Here is a 21,685-nt window from a genome sequence, read left to right as displayed (position 1 = left end):
CGAAGGGAAGCTGTCGGGATTCCTGTCCCTGTCCCCGGCTCAGAGCTCTGCTTCCTGTACCAGTCTGTGGCTGGCAGGCGCGTGGGAAATGAGAAGATCCTGGCGTGGTCCGTGTGCTGGGGCGGACAGGGAGCTCTCCCCTTCTCCACCCCCTGAAGCCTCCTGGCTGCTCTGAGCAGGGTGGGGGTGGGATTCTGCTACTCTGGCCCTCCCACAGCTTCACGTTTTTTTTTCCTTTCCCATGAGTAGTGGGATTGTGGCTGGGGCAGCAGGTGCTGAGTGGGGGACTCTTGTTGTTTCAGATGCCGGTGACCTTCGAGGAGGTGGCTATTTATTTCACCCAGGGGCAGGGGGCTCTGCTGGACCCCGCTCAGAGAGCCCTCTACAGGGACGTCATGCAGGAGAACTACGAGACGGTGACCTCGCTGGGTAAGGGATTCTCGTCCCCATAGTTATTAGAAGCTGTGGGGTCTGCGTGTCTTAATGTGGTCAGGTTCTTCCCTGCTCAGTTAGATCAGAGGCAAATGGGTTCCATAATGCACAGCTGCCATGTGAGAATTACATGCATTTCGGTGCCCTCTCCACTGGGACACGGGAGTCAAAACCCAATGGACAAGCTAAACCATCCCCACCCCTCCAGCTTTCAAAGGGGCATAAATCCGCATTGTCTTGTCTGTGTTGTTTCTTGGCTGCACATACAATCTCTGTTCATCTCCCTCCTTGGGAATAGCTCCAGCCATGGGGAGGGCTCTGGGCTCTGCAGGTTTAGAAAGAGGCAGGGGCTTAAGTGCAGACCTGTGTGTGAGTCAGCAAGGCCCCCAGAGCGCACAGATCCTGGGAACGCCTAGTGAGGGTGTAGTAATAATTCAACTCACCTCCCCAGACAACGTCCTCTGCGCAAGGGGGCTCAGTGACCCTGTTCCCATCCTCTTGGATTCCCCGTTCCTCCAGCAGAGCACAGGGGCAGGTTCCACTCACGGAATGTCCTTTGTGAGAGATCCTCCACCAATGCTCCATGCACCCTGATCCGGACTCATTTCACCTTCTGCACAGGATTTCCCATTCCCAAACCTGAGCTTATCGCCCGGCTGGAACGAGGGGAAGAGCTGTGGGTGTCCGATCTCCAGGATTTCAAGGACAGAAGGCTTCGGAGATGCACCAGCACAGGTGAGGCCTGACAGAGAAACCATCTAGGGAATGAAGGAAAAAGTTGAGAATCCCAACATATGATGTGAGTAACGCCCTCAGTTCTTCTTCATCTCACCGAGAGCAGGGCTATGGTCAGCAGATATTGCTCATGCCATTCCACCCTTCCCGTCTCTCCTTCCTTGTAAGTGTTAGGGTGGGATTTGGAGGCAGAATCCAATTGCTCAGTCTTTGTGTTGGCTTTTCCCTCAGTGCTATTCCTCTTTCTCCCCAGCACAATGATTCCTCTCTGGATTGTGTCTTTCCCAGCAGGTGCTGAGCGAGGGAGTGAGAAGAAGGAGGGGAATCATCATGAGGAAGTTCCTGGAGAAGTGGAACCACAGGGCACCTTTTTGGGAAGAGCTGAAGGGAATTTTTCCCATTGCTGGAATCAGGGAGAAGCCTGGGGAAATTGGCACAGGTCAGAGAGGCTTCTGATAAACCAACCCAGGAAGAAAGTGGATGAATCTCTTAACGGTGGGGGAGGAGACGAGAATCCCAGAGAGCAGCAAACAAATCCCAAGGAAGAGACACCCTGGCACTGCCTTGAGTGTGAGAAAGGATTCATTGTGAGATCACAACTTGTTACACATCAGACAGTCCATACGGGAGAGAAACCATTTCAATGCTTGGACAGTGGGGAAAGCGTCAATAAGCGCAAAGATCTTAATAATCATGGGAGAAGCCACACTGTAGACAAGCCCATTCAATGCATTGAATGCGGGAAATGTTTCAGTTCAAAGTCAGCACTAAATTCACATGAGAAAAGCCACACAAGAGAGAGACCCCATAAATGTTTGGACTGTGGAAAAAGTTTCACATGGAGGTCAGCGCTTGTTAATCATCAGGCAATCCACACAGGAGAGAGACCCCATAAGTGCTTCGACTGTGGAAAAAGTTTCATATGCAAGTCATATCTTGCTAATCATCAGGCAATCCACACAGGAGAGAGACCCCACAAGTGCTTTGACTGTGGGAAAAGTTTCGTACGAAGGTCAAACCTTGTTCAACATCAGGCAATCCACACAGGAGAGAGACCCCACAAGTGTTTGGACTGTGGGAAAAATTTCATACAGCGGTCAACCCTTGTTAAACATCAGGCAATCCACACAGGAGAGAGACCCCACAAGTGTTTGGACTGTGGGAAAAGTTTCAAGCGGAAGTCAGACCTTGTTAATCATCAGGCAATCCACACTGGAAAGAGACCGCATAAGTGCTTGGAGTGTGGGAAAAGTTTCACATGGAGAGCAGGCCTTTTTAATCATCAGAGAATCCACACAGGAGAGAGACCCCATAAGTGCTTGGACTGTGGGAAAAGTTTCAAGCGGAAGTCAGACCTTGTTAATCATCAGGCAATCCACACAGGAGAGAGACCCCATAAGTGCCTGGAGTGTGGGAAAAGTTTCACATGGAGGTCAGACCTTGTTATTCATCAGGCAATCCACACAGGAGAGAGACCCCATAAATGCTTGGATTGTGGGAAAAGTTTCATTCAGAGGTCACACCTTGTTAAACATCAGGGAATCCATACAGGAGCAAGACCCCACAAGTGCTTGCACTGTGGAAAAAGTTTCATAGAGAGGTCACACCTTCTTAATCATCAGGCAATCCACACAGGAGAGAGACCCCACAAGTGCTTGGACTGTGGGAAAAGTTTCATACAGAGGTCAAACCTTGTTAAACATAAAACAATTCACAAAGGAGAAAGATCCCATAAGTGCTTGGACTGTGGGAAAAGTTTCAAGCGGAAGTCAGACCTTGTTAGTCATCAGGCAATCCACACAGGAGAGAGACCCCACAAGTGCTTGGACTGTGGGAAAAGTTTCACATGGAGGTCAGACCTTGTTAATCATCAGGCAATCCACACAGGAAAGAGACCCCATAAATGCTTGGATTGTGGGAAAAGTTTCATACAGAGGTCACACCTTGTTCAACATCAGGCAATCCACACAGGAGAAAGACCCCACAAGTGCTTGGACTGTGGGAAAAGTTTCACTTGGAGATCAGCCCTTGGTTATCATCAGAAAATCCATACAGGAGAGAGACCCCACAAGTGCTTGGACTGTGGGAAAAGTTTCATACGGACGTCAGACCTCGTTAAACATGGAAGAATGCACACAAGATGTAAACTTCTGTGATGCATGGCAAGAAAGGGTTAAGCAACTTGTATGTAATTGACTCAGATTCAACTTTTAGAGAGAGATTTTAAAAGTGTTTCCACCTTCATGAAGCTAGAGTTTGAAATGTAAACATGTTAAAGACTTGGAAGAGGGGTAACTGTCTTGGTCTATGTTTAGCTATATCTTTTTAGAGCTTAACAATTTATGCAAAGGGTTCCTGTATTCTGCTAATTCAGAGATTATACCCATCACCCATGTCACCTGCCCAATTCCAGCTCACTCTCCTTGAAATCACTGAGGTTAGGGGCTGAAGGATGGAGGGAATGTTTATAGCTGAAATCACCGAAATGTGATTTGCAAGGTTAATATCAGTGAGATCTGTTCCTCTCTCCTGCTCGGACATTTTCTCTGGGGGTCCCGCAGACAGAAAGGAGCAGGTGTTACCATCTTGGGTTCCGATCCCAACGGTGACTGTCTACACTAGTAATTTTCAAACTGTGGGGCAGGTCCTCCCAATGGAGGCACAGGAATATGTCAAGGGAGGCATGACCTCTGGCTGGACTCTTGAAGAAGGAACTGGCGTATCTGGGAGGTGGGGATAAATGCTCAGGCTCTGAAAACCCAGGTGGAGCAGCAGGGCAGAAATCAGGGTGGCAATGGGGTGATAAGTCTGCTGTGAACAGCGATATTGAGGAATATCACTTTTCACTTGGTCACCCTTACTTCTGTGCTGCTGCTGGAGGCCTTCAGAGCTGGGCGCATTGCCAGCAACGACTCTGCCTTTAGAGCTGGGTGGCCATATATGTGCTTGTGAGGGCAGGGGCGTAAATGACCACACATACAAAGAAGGTGGGGCCAATGAAACACTTTTGAGAACCACTGGTCTACACTGTTATGGTCACCACGTTTACAGAAGGATAAATCTTCTCCAAAGTATGTCTTGTGAAGTATCCTAGGAAAAGTTATCATCTGCTGAATATTATTGTCCTGTTAAAATGTGTCTCTCAGCGCTGTCCATGGAGCTCTGAGAGTTTGCTGTATGTTTGTTACATGCTGGAAAGCTGGAAAACGCCCACAGACTAGCTCTTTAGAGACAATGGTACCTGCAGACCAGCTAGGTGCTAAGTGGCCATTAATTGCTTAGCTGGCCATTCACCAGCTGTGGAGCTGTGAACAAGAGAGTTACAATTCACCAGAAGGAGGGCTGGCCGCTCACTTTGGCCACAGACTGATTGTTGCCTGCCCCCTGGCTGGAGCTTGAACCTCAAAGAGGAGAATGGTATAAAAGCAGAAGGGAGAATTGCCTCCATTTTCACCACTCCTCTCCCATCTTTACAGAAGTCAAGGATATGCCTTGAAAGGCCACAGAGGCCTTGGACTGGGGAGGACGCACCAAGGCGGGAAGGAAATCCGTCCTGGGTACGAAGAACTGTGAACTGCTTGCAATAGCGGGCGGGTGCAAAAACCTGCTTTCTTTGCATTTTCCTTAGATTGGTAAAATTTAGGATTTAAAATGCATGTTTTAATTTTATAGATTTAACTAGTTCTGACCTTTCACATCTTTCTCCATTGTGATCCCTGAAAACCTCCTTGTTCCAGTTAATAAACTGATTTTAGTGTTTTGTCTGGACCTGTGTGTTTTCCTTGAAGTGTTTGGGGGATTTGACTTGAGAGAACAAGGCTGTGGCCTAATCCGACCCCTTTGTGTGGGGGGATGACCCACTAATTATTGAGTTTGTCCAGCACAGTGAACAGACTGAGCAGTCCAAGATGCAGATTCCCGGGGTGCAAGGCTGGGAGTAGAAAAGTGGCTGATGTTGCTGAGTCATTTAGTAACTTCATGAGTGTCTGGCTAGTCACACTCAGTACAGTGCAGCCAGGAGTGAGTTTGAATGCTAGTGGCTGTGTGTGAGCAGAGCGTGGAGGGGTTTGTTGTTCACACAGCGATGCAGCAGGGTGGATTTGATTTAAATCATGATTTAAATCACTAGTCTGGAAGACTCGATTTAATCATGGTATTCTACAGAAAAGTGCATTCTTGGTTTTTATAATCTTAATAGATATTCTACACAACTCAGAGATAGATGTAGGTTGCATTTTTAGACGGTACACACTATACATTTTAAAACAGTGATTTATTTTGAAAACTTTTCAGATGAGTTTTACAGCTATATCAGACAATGAATGATTGTTTGGTTATTTCATTTCATTTATTTGCATTTGGTTATTTCATTGTTTGGTTATTTCATTCATGCCACCCTCTGGAGGAGAACATCACCAGACAGACGTTTAAATTGTTTTATTTCACTAAAACAACAACGTTAAGTATTCTGGATTTTTTTTCTTTAACAGCAAAGATATAATATTTTAACAGAAAAGCATATGTCCATCGTTTCTCACATTTATCTCCAGACTTCTTCTCCTTCTCCAGATCTATTCCGCCTCCAACAGTCTTCTATTCATTCAACTTTTTGAAACTTTGCACTTTTGGAGAGAAGTAAGGGATTGACTCTGTGTACACAAATTTGCAGAGGGACAATAGAGGTGAGGTCTGTTATTTCTCACCTCTCTATATTAATTTATTTTAAAACATTTTGGCTGTTAACAAGCATGTTACCTCTGGAGACACAAAGCCACAGTTTGAGAACTGGGAAACTAAGCATCTTGATGGGATCTTCTAGACTGAGCACTGAGTCCCATGGGGCAGATGGATAGATTAGCCTAAATAATCTCTACAGAAGCCTGTGGAACCCCATAAAATTGGGTCCTAATCCATCAACTATTGGAACTCATGTACAAAACTTTTCTTAAACATTCCATGAATATATTGTCTCATACTATAGAATTAGAATTTACAATCCCTATTCCATGACGAGATGTCTTTGAGCTATAATGTATCTTAATTAAAAGGATCTTTAGATAAGTTTTTTCCTCAAAACGCATTTTATAAAAAAAAAAATCCAATTTAAATAAAAACACTGATTTTTGTTTAACTCATTGATTTTTATCCACCCTGGGAAGCAGTGTAAAACATGCCCTGGGATGGAGAATTAAGCAGTTCAACAGTCCAGATTGTACCCTGGGGTATGTCTCACACCCGCTGTCTCCTGGGCCCCACCATGGCACTGTTGGGCTTTCATCATCCTGATCTTGAAAGACAAGCTAAGCAGGGCAAACCAGAGAAGGGGAGCCAGCTGACATCCTCATTTCCACTGACTTTGATTTTGGCTAAATCCTGAACTCCCCCTGGTATGTGAGCAGCTGCTGGGAGCTTCGGGCCCTTGAAATCAGCGCAGGAGCAGTAGCTGCAGCGGCAGCCGGGACCCCCGGGGGCTCCAGGGGCGATTTAAAGGGCCCAGGGCTCCGCTGCGGTAGCGGGGGCTGGAGCCCTTCACATCACCGGCCTGGGGAAGCTGCCCCCTGCCGGTGCAGTCAGCGGTGTCCCGGCTCTGGCCGGGTACGCCAGACTGGATCAGACCGGCTTACTTTCACCTCTGCCAGTGCTCTAAACAATTATGCCACCCCCACTTCTGCTCTCTCTCCTTTTGCTTTCTCTCTCTCCCCGCTACAAATCTGGCCCAGTCAGCTCAGACAACCAGAGGTTTTGGGCCAGTAGCCTGTGACCAGAGAGGCGGTGAGAGCAAGGCCTCTGCCAGCCCGACATGGAGAGAAGTTTGCCGCAGACGGGCTGATCAGCCAGCGGCCCGTGCCCGGTTAGTCCTGCAGGGAGGCTGCAAGCGAGACTGAATGCTGACAGGAGAAGTTTCTAGGCGGGATGACCCCTTATTGCTGGGAGAAGCTCCCCGAGCCCAGGGGCGGTTGGGCCCCCAGGGGCAGCGGCTGGGCAGGGGGCTGGAGCCCTGTGGGTTGATCGCTAGGACCCAGGAGCGGCTGGGGGGCGGCTCTGGGGGGAGGATCGCGGGGCTCAGGCCCGGCCCAGGAAGTGAGTCGCAGCCGCTGCGGGGACTCCGGCTCCCAGGCTCCCGGCGAGATCCCCGAGCCCCGGCGGCTGGTGCTGGGAGCCCGGAGCCCGGCCAGGGCCCCTTCCCGGCCCGGCCCTTGCCCCGGGGGCCCCGCTCGGAGGGAAGGTAAGAGAGGCCCCCCCATCCCCCCCTTGCAGCGGGCCCCCCCCCTCCCCCGTCACATCTGGGCTGCAGGGGGAGGAGGATAAAGAGGGGCCGGAGGCGGGTGCAGGGGATGCCGGGGGCAGGCTGGGATGGGGGCAGGGGTGCACTGGAGGGAAGATGGGGCAATGGAGGGGGATCGCGGGACTGTGGGGCTGAGGGGAGCGAGGTCGGGAATGGGGAAAGATGTGAGTGGGGGGCACAGCGAGGGAAAGGGGGGATGTGGGGAGGCGGGCGGGGGGAGATGCTGTTGCCGGCACCCAGTGCCTAGAGGCTGAACAACAGCTTGAGTTGGTTCGTTACCCGGTGTGCTACACCCAATAATCACAAGGGGGTGGAGAAGCAGAAAAGTTTATTTGAAGCTTCAAATAGGTACAGGGAGATTAGAATCTCAAATCCTGTACACAGAGCAGGAAGTTACACAGGCTTTTATACATCCTTTTTCCCAGCATACTTATCCAATAGCAAGCTGCCCCAAGTATCCATATAGCCAGCCAATCCAGTTCCCAGCTAGTTCCCTGGTTTTCTGTATCATTTATTAAACTATACATAAAGCTGCTCTATTCAGCATTGTTCTTTCATATCTGCCCTGTGTGGCCTTGCTTAGTTTCAGGCAGTCTGACTCCGCAACATAGTGTTGCAGATTCTCAGCATAACTGCTGCGAGGGCCTCCAGGCGGGAGGGGGGGGCCAAGGACACTTGGGCCTAGTGCGAGGGGGCTTCATCGACACTCGTGGTCTTCCATCCCCTCGAGTTACCTAGCGGCCATGCCCCAGTCTCCCCAAAAATGCCAAGGCAGCTTCTCCGCCCCACGGGACACGAGGTGGGAGGGGCGGAGAGAAGCTCTTCTCAGGTTTCGGAGTGATCAGGGGACTAATCCCTCAGGGTGCAGAAGCTACAAGGAAAAAACCCAGCCCCCCCGCCCCAGACCTGGCTCTGAGTATGTTATTGTCAAGACACCCCTGTAGTGGTGGGGTCTGTGTGCCCTGAGTGTTGGGGGCTGCCCAGGGCCCTGGTCTGATTTCCCTGTAGGGTTCAGATCTCAGCCACACCAGAGTCAGACCAGAGTCACTGCTGGCTCAGGCAGGGGGGTGCGCGGATGGGCCAATGGGATCAGCCTCTTCCTGCCTGTCCCTGGGGGCTGCTGGGGGAGTCCAAGGCAGTTCAATCTTCAGGTGATGCCACCAGAGGCCTCCAGCTATTGGTAAGGGAGAGGGGTTTACACTGCAATGGGGGGAAATCTCCCAAAGTGCCCCTTTTGGTTCTTCCCCTTTTTTTGCATTTGGCTCAGAGATGCTGTTACTGGGAGGGTCTGAAGAGTCTGGGGGGAATCGGGGTGTGACATGGACAGAAGCCCCTTCTGTAACCTCCCTCTCGCCCCGACAGGCTGAGGAATCAGGTCCACGTTTCACTAAAGATCGGCCAGTCTTCCAGGGGACAGAGAAGGGAAATGGCTGTGTTGGAGCCAGCTCAGGTAGGGGAGTCTCAGGGAGCTGATGGGCGGGGGAGGGAGGAGACAGGGTTTGATAAACCTACTGATTTACTAAGTAGGCCCATTGTGGCAGGGAAAGAGGAAGGGGACATTCCCCCATTTCTCAGGCAGGATATAACCACCTCGGCAGGGCTAAGAACCTTTTCCAGGCTCCCAGTGCTGGAGCCTGACCCCACTTGCCCGGGGCTGCTGTGAAATACGAAGGGAAGCTGTCGGGATTCCCGTCCCTGTCCCCGGCTCAGAGCTCTGCTTCCTGTACAGTCTGTGGCTGGCAGGCGTGTGGGAAATGAGAAGATCCTGGCGTGCTCCGTGTGCTGGGGCGGACAGGGAGCTCTCACCTTCTCCACCCCCTGAAGCCTCCTGGCTGCTCTGAGCAGGGTGTGGGTGGGATTCTGCTACTCTGGCCCTCCCACCGCTTCACGTTTTTTTTTTCCTTTTCCATGAGTAGTGGGACTGTGGCTGGGGCAGCAGGTGCTGAGTGGGGGACTCTTGGTGTTTCAGATGCTGGTGACCTTTGAGGAGGTGGCTATTTATTTCACCCAGGGGCAGGGGGCTCTACTGGACCCCGCTCAGAGAGCCCTCTACAGGGACGTCATGCAGGAGAACTACGAGACGGTGACCTCGCTGGGTAAGGGATTCCCGTCCCCATAGTTATTAGAAGCTGTGGGGTCTGCGTGTCTTAATGTGGTCAGGTTCTTCCCTGCTCAGTTAGATCAGAGGCGAATGGGTTCCATAATGCACAGCTGCCATGTGAGAAATACATGCATTTCGGTGCCCTTTCCACTGGGACACGGGAGTCAAAACCCAATGGACAAGCTAAACCATCCCCACCCCTCCAGCTTTCAAAGGGGCATAAATCCACATTGTCTTGTCTGTGTTGTTTCTTGGCTGCACATACAATCCCTGTTCATCTCCCTCTTTGGGAACAGCTCCAGGCATGGGGAGAGCTCTGGGCTGTGCAGGTTTAGAAAGAGGCAGGGGCTTAAGTGCAGACCTGTGTGTGAGTCAGCAAGGCCCCCAGAGCGCACAGATCCTGGGAACGCCTAGTGAGGGTGTAGTAATAATTCAACTCACCTCCCCAGACAATGTCCTCTGCGCAAGGGGGCTCAGTGACCCTGTTCCCATCCTCTTGGATTCCATGTTCCTCCAGCAGAGCACAGGGACAGGATCCACTCACGGAATGTCCTTTGTGACAGATCCTCCACCAATGCTCCATGCACCCTGATCTGGACTCATTTCACCTTCTGCACAGGATTTCCCATTCCCAAACCTGAGCTTATCGCCCGGCTGGAACGAGGGGAAGAGCTGTGGGTGTCCGATCTCCAGGATTTCAAGGAGAAAAGGCTTCAGAGATGCACCAGCACAGGTGAGGCCTGACAGAGAAACCATCTAGGGAATGAAGGAAAAAGTTGAGAATCCCAAAATATGATGTGAGTAACGCCCTCAGTTCTTCTTCATCTCACGGAGAGCAGGGCTATGGTCAGCAGATATTGCTCACGCCATTCCACCCTTCCCGTCTTTCCTTCCTTATAAGTGTTAGGGTGGGATGTGGAGGCAGAATCCAATTGCTCAGTCTTTGTGTTGGCTTTTCCCTCAGTGCTATTCCTCTTTCTCCCCAGCACAATGACTCCTCTCTGGATTGTGTCTTTCCCAGCAGGTGCTGAGCAAGGGAGTGAGAAGAAGGAGGGGAATCATCATGAGGCAGCTCCTGGGGAAGTGGAACCACAGGGGACCTTTTTGGGAAGAGCTGAAGGGAATTTTTCCCATTGCTGGAATCAGGGAGAAGCCTGGGGAAATTGGCACAGGTCAGAGAGGCTTCTGATAAACCAACCCAGGAAGAAAGTGGATGAATCTATTAATGGTGGGGGAGGAGACGAGAATCCCAGAGAGCAGCAGACAAATCCCAAGGAAGAGACACCCTGGCACTGCCTTGAGTGTGGGAAAGGATTCATTGTGAGATCACAACTTGTTACACATCAGACAGTCCATACGGGAGAGAAACCATTTCAATGCTTGGACAGTGGGGAAAGCGTCAATAAGCGCACAGATCTTAATAACCATGGGAGAAGCCACACTGTAGGCAAGCCCATTCAATGCATTGAACGCGGGAAATGTTTCAGTTCAAAGTCAGCACTAAATTCACATGAGAAAAGCCACACAGGAGAGAGACCCCATCAATTTTTGGAGTGTGGGAAAAGTTTCAGATGGAGGTCAGCGCTTGTTAATCATCAGGCAATCCACACAGGAGCAGGACCCCACAAGTGCTTTGACTGTGGGAAAAGTTTCAAGCGGAAATCAGTCCTTTTTCGTCATCAGGCAATCCACAGAGGAGAGAGACCGCACAAGTGCTTGGACTGTGGGAAAAGTTTCATACGAAGGTCACGCCTTGTTCGTCATCAGGCAGTCCACACAGAAGAGAGACCCCACAAGTGCTTTGACTGTGGGAAAAGTTTCAAGCAGAGATCAGACCTTGTGAAACATCGGGCAGTCCACACAGAAGAGAGACCCCACAAGTGCTTTGACTGTGGGAAAAGTTTCAAACAGAGGTCATACCTTGTAAAACATCGGGTAATCCACACAGAAGAGAGACCCCACAAGTGCTTTGACTGTGGGAAAAGTTTCAAGCAGAGTTCACACCTTCTTAAACATCAGGCAACCCACAAAGGAGAGAGACCCCACAAGTGCTTTGACTGTGGGAAAAGTTTCATGCAGAGGTCACACCTTGTTGAACATAAGGCATTCCACACACGAGAGAGACCCCACAAATGCTTGGATTGTGGGAAAAGTTTCATAACAAAATCACACCTAGTTCAACATCAGGCAATCCACACAGGAGAGAGACCCCACAAATGCTTGGATTGTGGGAAAAGTTTCATAACAAAGTCACACCTTGTTCGTCATCAGGCAATCCACACAGAAGAGAGACCCCACAAGTGCTTCGACTGTGGGAAAAGTTTCAAGCAGAGGTCATACCTTGTAAAACATCGGGCAGTCCACACAGAAGAGAGACCCCACAAGTGCTTTGACTGTGGGAAAAGTTTCACTCGGAGATCAGCGCTGGCTGAACATCAGAGAATCCACACAGGAGAGTGACTCTATAAGTGCTTGGACTGTGTGAAAAGTTTCACATGGAGATCAGATCTCGTTCAACATCGAAGAATCTACACAAGAGAGAGACCCTCACAAGTGCTTAGACTGTGGGAAAAGTTTCAGACACAGATCATACCTCATTTAAAAATGGGAGAATCCACACAGGATGGACGTGGTCCACTCCCAATGACTGATGAAGAGGGGTCAATACGAAGAGAGGGAAAATTGCTTTTGTAGTGAGCCAGCCACTCCCAGTCCCTATTCAGGCCCAAATTGTTGGTTTTAAGTTTGCAAATGAATTGTAGCTCTGGAGTTTCTCTCTGAAGTCTGTGTTTGAAGTTTTTTGGTTGAAGGATGGCTACTTTTACATCTGTTACTGAATGTCCAGGGAGAGTGAAATGTCCTGCTACTGGCTTTTGTGTGTTACCATTCCTGATGTCAGATTTGTGTCCATTTATTCTTTTACATAGAGACTGTCCGGTTTGGCCAATGTACGTGGCAGAGGGGCATTGCTGGCCCATGATGGCATAGATCACATTGGTCGATGTGCACGTGAATATGCCCCTGATGGCGTGGCTGATATGGTTAGGTCCTATGATGGTGTCGCTAGAGTAGATTTGGGGACCGATTTGGCAATGGGATTTGTTGCAGGGATTGGTTCCTGGGTTAGTGTTTCTGTGGTGTGGTGCTGGTGAATATTTGCTTCAGATTGGGAGCTGTCTGTAAGCGAGGACTGTCCTGCCTCCCATGGTCTGTGAGAACGAGGAATCGTTTTCCAGGATAGGTTGTAGATTGTTGATGATGCGCTGGAGAGGTTTTAGCTGGGGGCTGTACATGATGGCCGGTGGTGTTCTGTTATTTCCCTTGTTGGGCCTGTCCTGTAGAAGGTGACTTCTGGGTCTCCATCTTGCTTTGTCAGTCTGTTTCCTCACTTCCCCAGTTGAGTATTGTAGTTTTAAGAATGCTTGATAAAGATCTTGTAGGTGTGTGTCTCTGCCTGAGGGATTGGAGCAAATGCGGTTGTATCTTGGGGCATGGCTGTAAACAGTGGATCGTGTGATGTGTCCTGGATGGAAGCTGGAGGCATGTAGGTAAGTATAGAGGTCAGTAGGTTTCCAGTATAGGGTGGTATTTATGTGACCACCACTTATTTGCACTATAGTGTCCCGGATCTCTTGTGTGGACTGGTCCAGGCTGAGGTCGATGCTGCGGGGGAAATTGTTGAAATCCAGGTGGAATTCTTCAAGGGCCTCCTTCCCATGGGTCCATATGATGAAGATGTCATCAATGTAGCGCAAATAGAGGAGGGGGCGCTAGGGGACGAGAGCTGAGGAAACGTTGTTCTAAGTCAGCCATAAAGATGTTGGCATGCTGTGGGGCCATGCGGGTACCCATAGCAGTCCTGGTTACTTGAAAATATAAATTGTCCCCAGAGCTGAAATGGTTGAGGGTGAGGACAAAGTCACAAAGCTCAGCCGCCAGGTGTGCCGTGCCCTCATCACGGATAATGTTCCTGACAGCTTGTAGCCCATCCTCATGTGGAATATTGGTGTAAAGAGCTTCTACATCCGTGGTTTTCAGGAAGATCACCAATACGTTGTAGTTTCCTCAGGAAGTCGGTGGTGTCTCGAAGATAGCTGGGAGTGCTGGTAGCATAAGGTGTGAGGAGGGAGTCCACATCGCCAGATAATCCTGCTGTAAGAGTGCTGATGCCTGAGATGATGGGGCGTCCAGGATTTCCAGGTTTATGGATCTTGGGTAGCAGATAGAATACCCCTGGTCGGGGCTCTAGGGGTGTGTCTGTGTAGATTTGTTCCCGTGCTGTAGCAGGGAGTTTCCTGAGCAGTTGGTGTCGTTTCTTTTGGTACTCCTCAGTGGGATCGGAGGACAGTGGCCTTTAGAATGTGGTAGAATCCGAGAATATGAGGGTTGGAAGGGACCTCAGGAAGTCATCTAGTCCAACTCCCTGCTCAAAGCAGGACCGATCCCCAATTAAATCGTCCCAGCCAGGGCTTTGTCAAGCCTGACCTTAAAAACTTCTAAGGAAGGAGATTCCACCACCTCCCTAGGTAACGCATTCCAGTGTTTCACCAGCCTCCTAGTGAAAAAGTTTTTCCTAATATCCAACCTAAACCTCCCCCACTGCAACTTGAGACCATTACTCCTTGTCCTGTCATCCGCTACCATTGAGAATAATCTAGATCCATCCTCTTTGGAACCACCTTTCAGGGAGTTGAAAGCAGCTATCAGATCTCCCCTCATTCTTCTCTTCTGTAGACTAAATAATCCCAGATCCCTCAGCCTCTCCTCGTAAGTCATGTGTTCCAGTCCCCTAATCATTTTTGTTGCCCTCCGCTGGACTCTCTCCAATATTTCCACATCCTTCTTGTAGTGTGGGGCCCAAAACTGGACACAGTACTCCAGAAGAGGCCTCACCAATGTCGAATAGAGGGGAACAATCATGTCCCTCGATCTGCTGGCAATGCCCCTAGTTATACATCCCAAAATGCCATTGGCCTTCTTGGCTACAAGGGCACACTGTTGACTCATATCCAGCTTCTCGTCCACTGTAACCCCTAGGTCCTTTTCTGCAGAACTGCTGCCTAGCCATTCGGTCCCTAGTCTGTAGCGGTGCATTGCATTCTTCCGTCCTAAGTGCAGGACTCTGCACTTGTCCTTGCTGAACCTCATCAGATTTCTTTTGGCCCAATCCTCCAATTTGTCTAGGTCCCTCTGTATCCTATCGCTATCCTCCAGCATATCTACCACTCCTCCCAGTTTAGTATCGTCTGCAAACTTGCTGAGAGTGCAATCCACACCATCCTCCAGATCATTAATGAAGATATTGAACAAAACCGGCCCGAGGACCGACCCTTGGGGCACTACGCTTGATACTGTCTGCCAACTAGACATGGAGCCATTGATCAGTACCCGTTGAGCCGGACAATCTAGCCAATTTTCTACCCACCTTATAGTGCATTCGTCCAGCCCAAACTTCTTGAACTTGCTGACAAGAATACTGTGGGAGACAGTGTCAAAAGCTTTGCTAAAGCCAAGGAACACCACGTCCACTGCTTTCCCTTCATCCACAGAACCAGTTATCTCGTCATAGGAAAGTTGTAGGAAAGGTGCGTGGCAGCCTCCTGTTCATAATTGTTAGGGGAAATTAACCTAGTTAGCATATGTGACTCCATTTTGGGTTTCCTCTCGGCCATTAACTAGAAGCGAGCACATCACGTACCAAGGAAGGAAGGAAAGATCCTTCAGGGTGGACAGCTGGACAGTTTCAAGAGAAGGGAAACAAAGGAGACAGGAACCAGCACACATGCCTGAAATAGCTGCTAATTCAGCGTTTTTGCAGGGGGAAGGTGGCTGCAGGAGATTGGTGATAGATAAGGAGAAGGCCTGTTTATTGGGTTAGGCCCCCCGAGGCACACAGGGAGGATGTTTTGCCAACAGTATATAATCTTTGTGTAACTTGTAATCGGGGTCCCGCTCTGCTTAACGGAGCGGTGCCACGCTCGAGCGTAATAAACCTACAAACTTTAAGACACTCTGCAGTCTGTCTTTATTTGGTTGCCTCAGCCTAGAAACGAACTGTACATGTCCTAACTGGAATAATTCGTAACAGTTTGGGACTCTAGGCTCGCCCTCGTAAGCGAAGCCGCACTCCTTCCCTCGGATAACTCCAGCCGGCACCGGGTGAGTTCACCTTCGAGAACTCGGAGGAACGGGTGTGTGGGCTGTCGTTTAGGCGATAGGCTGGCACCTTAGGCGTTCTTTTGGTAGCCCTAGAATGGGCTCTGGGCAGAGTGTGAGCAGGGGAATCCCTTTGGCTGAGATTCTCGGGAATTGGAAAAATATTTCTGGCACCCATGGGTTAGGTGAAAGGAGAGCTGTAATTTTGTATAAAGTCGAGTGGCCAGCGCTGACTATTCAGACGCCCTTTGGATAGCCACCCGATGGAACTTTTGCATAGGATGAATTAACCTGCCTTAGACAACAGCTGGAGGACAAGCATCCAGCTCAAATGGATTATTGGTATGTATGGGATAATTGGGCATACGCCCGAGATAAGGGGCGCCCCTCGACTTTGGGCTCTGGTACCAGATCTAAGGTTTGCATGCTGCTTGCAGGTTCCGCTCCGCCCTATGCTGCTTTCCCTCCTCCGTCTCTTCCCGCTACTCCTCCTCCTGTTGCCCCTCTATACCCGTCTCTAACCCTACCCCCTGTTGCGCTTCAAGCGCCCGATACAACAACCCATTGCGACGAGCAATGACCGTGTCACTGTGGTCACGGTCCACCGCCCTTTTGGGCCTGGGGGCCTGGTCACCTGGCAGTCACAGATGCCGAGGTTGCGCGACGATCCGGAAAGAGTCCTACAGACTATCCATTCAGTCTTTACGGCGTTTAACCCTAAGTGGGCAGACGTCCAGGCTATTTTGCAAAACCTATTTACCCCTGACGAGAAGTATTCTATTCTAGACGCCAATCGGCGTTGGGCGGAGGACGCTGAGAATCTCACCCCTTGGCCCGAAGCCGATCCAGGTTGGGATCCTAACGACCTCAATGGCCAGGCCAGCCTCTCAGCTGCCTGGGAAGGGCTCCTGGAGAGCATCCGTAGGGCAGGTAGTAAGACGGCAAATTGGTCAAAAATTAGAGAGTGCCAGCAAGACCTAAACGAGCATCCGTCTGCATGTTTGGCCCCCTTGTTTAAGCAGGTTAGAATGTATGGGGGAGGGGTGGAGCCAGAAGCCGAGGTTAGCCGCATGATGGTGGTCTCTTACTTTGTCGATCAAGCGGCGCCAGACATAAAGAAGTATTTAACTAAACATGTTCCCGATTGGCCAGGGAAAGCCCTAAGCGAAGTAGTTCGCCTGGCCACTTTTGTGTTTAATGGTAGGGACGAGGAGAAAGCTAAGGAAAAACGTAAGCAAAAGAAGGAGGAAGTAAGTATGTTGGCAGCCGGGAATCAGCACTGGCAGGGACACGGGAATACAAGGGGGAGGGGACGCGGACGTGGGACAGGACGGGGAGGAGGCTGTGGTGGGACAAGGAATGGGAACTGTAATTATTGTAAGCAACCGGGGCACTGGAAGAGGGAATACCCCCTGCTTCCACGAGGGGCTCCTTGGCAGGATCAGCCGGAGACCGGTTCCTCCTTTCCCCCTAACGCTCCCCAGGACTTCGCTAATCCCCAGTGACTAGAGGCAGAGATTTTGGGAGGCGTGGGAGAGTTGGAATGGGACCTTGGATTGCAGTCGCATATTTCCTTGTAAATTGGGGAACGGTTTGTACTCTTTTTGGTGGATACCGGAGCCACCCTTTCCACTTTAACTTTTGTTCCGGGCTCTCTTTCTAATACCAAGGTCTGGGTGCAGGATATTGAGGGCAACCTGTGGCCGGCTCCCCTATCCTGCCCCGTCCCTGTGGAGCTGGGTTCTTTAAAGTTGTCACACAGATTTGTTGTTATGCCAGAAGGCCCCGCTAACCTTGGGTGGGACATGCTTAGCAAGCTGGGAGCCCACATATTTTGTGCCCCCGAGGGGCTTCACATGTCCATCCCGAACTCGGCGGTTGCTTCTCTTATGGCCTCGGTTACCCCGATTCCCGATCTCCCCACAGAATTGTCCAGCGTCCCATCCAATTTGTGGAGCGTGAGTTCCACCGACGTGGGCCTCCTTAAATCAGCCACTCCAGTCAGTCTGTAGGTAAGGGATGGGCCGCCACCCTCCGTAAAACAATATCCCTTGCCGAAGGAGGCGGAGGAAGGTACTTCCCTTCTTAACTCTAGCTACTTAACCCAGGAGGTCTTGGTTCCATGCAGTTCTCCTTGCCCTGGGCAACACAGCATGGGGAGGAGGTGACCAGCCCTCAGTGGAGAAAGAAGTGGTTAGGGACTATTTAGAAAAGCTGGACGTGCACAAGTCCATGGGGCCGGATGCGTTGCATCCGAGCGTGCTAAAGGAGTTGGCTGCTGTGATTGCAGAGCCATTGGCCATTATCTTTGAAAACTCGTGGCGAACGGGGGAAGTCCCGGACGACTGGAAAAAGGCTAATGTAGTACCAATCTTTAAAAAAGGGAAGAAGGAGGATCCTGGGAACTACAGGCCAGACAGCCTCACCTCAGTCCCCAGAAAAATCATGGAGCAGGTCCTCAAGGAATCAATCCTGAAGCACTTAGACGAGAGGAAAGTGATCAGGAACAGTCAGCATGGATTCACCATGGGAAGGTCCTGCCTGACTAATCTAATCGCCTTCTATGATGAGATTACTGGTTCTGTGGATGAAGGGAAAGCAGTAGATGTATTGTTTCTTGACTTTAGCAAAGCTTTTGACACGGTCTTCCACAGTATTCTTGTCAGCAAGTTCAAGAAGTATGGTCTGGATGAATGCACTATAAGGTGGGTAGAAAGTTGGCTAGATTGTCAGGCTCAACGGTTATTGATCAATGGCTCCATGTCTAGTTGGCAGCCGGTATCAAGCGGAGTGCCCCAAGGGTCGGTCCTGGGGCCGGTTTTGTTCAATATTTTCATAAATGATCTGGAGGATGGTGTGGATTGCACTCTCAGCAAATTTGCAGATGATACTAAACTAGGAGGAGTGGTAGATACGGTGGCAGGTAGGGGTAGGATACAGGGGGACCTAGACAAATTGGAGGATTGGGCCAAAAGAAATCTGATGAGGTTCAACAAGGATAAGTGCAGGGTCCTGCACTTAGGACGGAAGAATCCAATGCACCGCTACAGACTAGGGACCGAATGGCTAGGCAGCAGTTCTGCAGAAAAGGACCTAGGGGTGACAGTGGACGAGAAGCTGGATATGAGTCAGCAGTGTGCCCTTGTTGCCAAGAAGGCCAATGGCATTTTGGGATGTATAAGTAGGGGCATAGCCAGCAGATCGAGGGACGTGATCGTTCCCCTCTATTTGACATTGGTGAGGCCTCATCTGGAGTACTGTGTCCAGTTTTGGGCCCCACACTACAAGAAGGAGAGGCTGAGGGAGAGGCTGAGGGAACTGGGATTTAGTCTGCAGAAGAGAAGAAGATGGGAGATTTGATAGCTGCTTTCAACTACCTGAAAGGTGGTTCCAAAGAGGATGGTTCTAGACTATTCTTAGTGGTAGAAGATGACAGGACAAGCAGTAATGGTCTCAAGTTGCAGTAGGGGAGATTGAGGTTGGATATTAGGAAAAACTTTTTCACTAGGAGGGTGGTGAAACACTGGAATGCGTTACCTAGGGAGGTGGTAGAATCTCCTTCCTTAAAAATTTTTTCAATGTCAGGCTTGACAAAGCCCTGGCTGGAATGATTTAATTGGGGATTGGTCCTGCTTTGAGCAGGGGGTTGGACTAGATGACCTCCTGAGGTCCCTTCCAACCCTGATATTCTATGATTCTATGATTCTAATGCTCCTATTCTTCCTGTGAAAAAGCCAAAACCGGGCCCAGATGGGCGCCCAGTTTACGGTTCGTTCAAGATCTGCGTGCGATAAATAGTTATGTTATTACCCCCCACCAAGTGGTCCCTGATCTGAGTACTATCCTGAGACTGATTCCCCAGTCGGCCAGTGGTGTCCTATTGCAGTACCTAGGGGATCACCCACGCCCCATCGCTTACTATTCCGTACAATTAGACCCGGTCATTCGGGGATTGGTCTCCTGTGTGCGGTCCATTGCCGCTGCAGCCCTTATGGTGGAACGGTCACGCCCTATTGTTCTGGGGCACCCTTTGACTGTCTGGGTCCCCCACGAAGTTGAGGTTCTCTTAAAACAGCATACAACGCAAGCGCTCTCTCCGCAGTGGGCCCACAAATATGAGCGGATTCTGCTGGATTCAACTATTGGGGTCTCCAGACTCCATCAGGACTGCTTGTTTTCTTGTTACTTGGACTTATATTTGTTGTCCTGTTTTGTGCGTGGTACACGGGAGGATGCAAATACTGGTATGGGTGGCCTGTGGAATCCCCTCTCTATTCTCGAGTTCGGTACACAGATGGGAAGGCAACAGCTTCCTGGATTTAACCCATGCTATAGCACAGGGGGTTAACCGAACGCGGTGTTGGGTCTGTATTCATACCCCCACGTACATAGGTCAGGGAATTCCGTTGGTAAGGGAGCCTATCCCTCTCAACCGAACCCTCCTGGCCGGATTATGGACAGACACTCCATTTAACTGGAACGTTACAATCCAAACTTGGTCTGTTGATATGGTGGCCCAGGGTAGTTATGTTTTATGTGTGTCACGACGTAAGAATTTCGAAAATACAGTTTTTGTGGGTAACTTTGTAGGGTCCAATGATACCACCCGCATTAGCTCTGGTGCGGCAAGTCCCCCCAAGTATTCCAGGGTGCTGGGGCCGGTCCCTGAGAGATCAGGCTGGTTCTGGTTGTGCAACCACACAGCTTATAAGGTCCTCTCGGCAGGTTGGTGTGGTACATGCACCTTAGTACCCGCTGTTACAGTACACCAGACCCTGGCCCAGGGGGAAATTCAGAACCTGGTATGGAGGAACCGAGGAAATGTCCCATTAAATCCTCTCTCTGAACGGCCTACAGGCTTTCACTCCTTTGTTCGTTGGTTTTTGCCCGGGGTGGGGGTGAGTGAATTGGAAAAGGCTACAGTTAATATTTCAGCAGCCTTAGAATTAATGGCAAATGCCACTGCAGACGCCTTGTCTACCCTTCAAATGGAGGTGACTCAGTTATCTCAGACCACACTGCAGAACCCCTTAGCCTTAGACTGTCTCCTTGCAACCCGGGGGGGGGGTTGTGCTCTGGTTAACTCAAGCTGTTGTGTCTTTGTGAGTCAACACCGCAGATTAGAAGTCGATATCCACACCCTTATGCAGCAGGCCACCTCACTTCACCGTGTCACCCTTGACGACACCAGTACCGGATTCCATGAGGCCTGGAGCTGGCTCACCTCCTGGCTGCCAGACTTGGGGGCTTGGGGAAGGCGTATTTTGTACCTCATTCTTATAGCTGTTTCTCTTTTTGTATTACTTTTTGTATGCCTACAATGCTGTAGTATGTGCTGCCGGCAAATTTTAATCTTGCATCGAGATTATTCTGCCCCGATATAGTTTACTGACGTACATAAGAAAAGGAAGGACTGTCAGGGGAAATCAACCGAGTTAGCATATGTGACTCCATTTTGGGTTTCCTCTCGGCCATTAACTAGAAGCGAGCACATCACGTAGCAAGGGAGGAGGATCCTTCAGGGTGGACAGCTGGACAGTTTCAAGAGAAGGGAAACAAAGGAGACAGGAACCAGCCGAGGAGCCTGAAATAGCTGCTAATTCAGCTTTTTTGCAGGGGGAAGGTGGCTGCAGGGGATTGGTGATAGATAAGGAGAAGGCCTGTTTACTGGGTTAGGTGCCCGCACTCCCGCCCCAGGCACACAGGCAGGATGTTTTGCCAACAGTATATAATCTTTGTGTAACCTGTAATCGGGGTCCCGCTCTGCTTAAGAGAACGGTACCACGCTCGAGCGTAATAAACCTACAAACTCTGAGACACTCTGCAGTCTGTCTTTATTTGGTTACCTCAGCTTAGAAACGAGCTGTACGTGTCCTAACTGGAATAATTCGTAACAGTTGCTGTGAAATATGAAGGGAAGCTGTTGGGATTCCTGTCCCCGTCCCCAGCTCAGAGCTCTGCTTCCCATCTCAGCC

General features: G+C 50.2%; 3 protein-coding genes across 13 annotated transcripts in view; 2 read left to right on the top strand and 1 right to left on the bottom strand.

The window, feature by feature from the left end:
- The window catches only part of LOC119567587 (zinc finger protein OZF-like), a 52,438-nt gene extending 30,911 nt beyond the window's left edge, over window positions 1–21,527 (top strand). The window contains exons 1-5 of one of the 3 annotated variants that reach the window (XM_037914123.2): window positions 6,695–7,018; window positions 8,816–8,903; window positions 9,423–9,549; window positions 10,174–10,287; window positions 10,576–15,560. In XM_037914123.2, the coding sequence (XP_037770051.2) occupies window positions 8,880–8,903; window positions 9,423–9,549; window positions 10,174–10,287; window positions 10,576–12,014 (1,704 nt within the window). In that variant the 5' untranslated portion in view covers window positions 6,695–7,018; window positions 8,816–8,879 and the 3' untranslated portion in view covers window positions 12,015–15,560. Of the gene's footprint in view, window positions 1–6,694; window positions 7,019–8,815; window positions 8,904–9,422; window positions 9,550–10,173; window positions 10,288–10,575; window positions 15,561–20,829 lie in introns of those variants that run through there. The other 2 variants (XM_043528123.1, XM_043528115.1) reach the window with 2 other exon arrangements.
- LOC114022341 (zinc finger protein OZF) overlaps window positions 1–21,685 on the bottom strand; it is a 793,526-nt gene that overhangs the window by 478,588 nt on the left and 293,253 nt on the right. The window lies entirely within an intron of this gene.
- Window positions 1–21,685, top strand: part of LOC102933342 (zinc finger protein 665-like) — a 33,596-nt gene that overhangs the window by 1,701 nt on the left and 10,210 nt on the right. For 2 of the 4 annotated variants that reach the window (XM_043528107.1, XM_043528106.1), the window contains exons 3-5: window positions 303–429; window positions 1,054–1,167; window positions 1,459–4,927. In XM_043528107.1, coding sequence (XP_043384042.1) covers window positions 303–429; window positions 1,054–1,167; window positions 1,459–3,323 — 2,106 coding nt within the window. In that variant the 3' untranslated portion in view covers window positions 3,324–4,927. Of the gene's footprint in view, window positions 1–302; window positions 430–1,053; window positions 1,168–1,455; window positions 4,928–21,685 lie in introns of those variants that run through there. The other 2 variants (XM_043528108.1, XR_006285705.1) reach the window with 2 other exon arrangements.

Source organism: Chelonia mydas, chromosome 14, assembly GCF_015237465.2.
Source record: "Chelonia mydas isolate rCheMyd1 chromosome 14, rCheMyd1.pri.v2, whole genome shotgun sequence".
NCBI lineage: Eukaryota > Metazoa > Chordata > Testudines > Cheloniidae > Chelonia > Chelonia mydas.
Note: the sequence above shows the minus strand (reverse complement) of the source record. Positions and strands in the feature narration are given on the sequence as shown.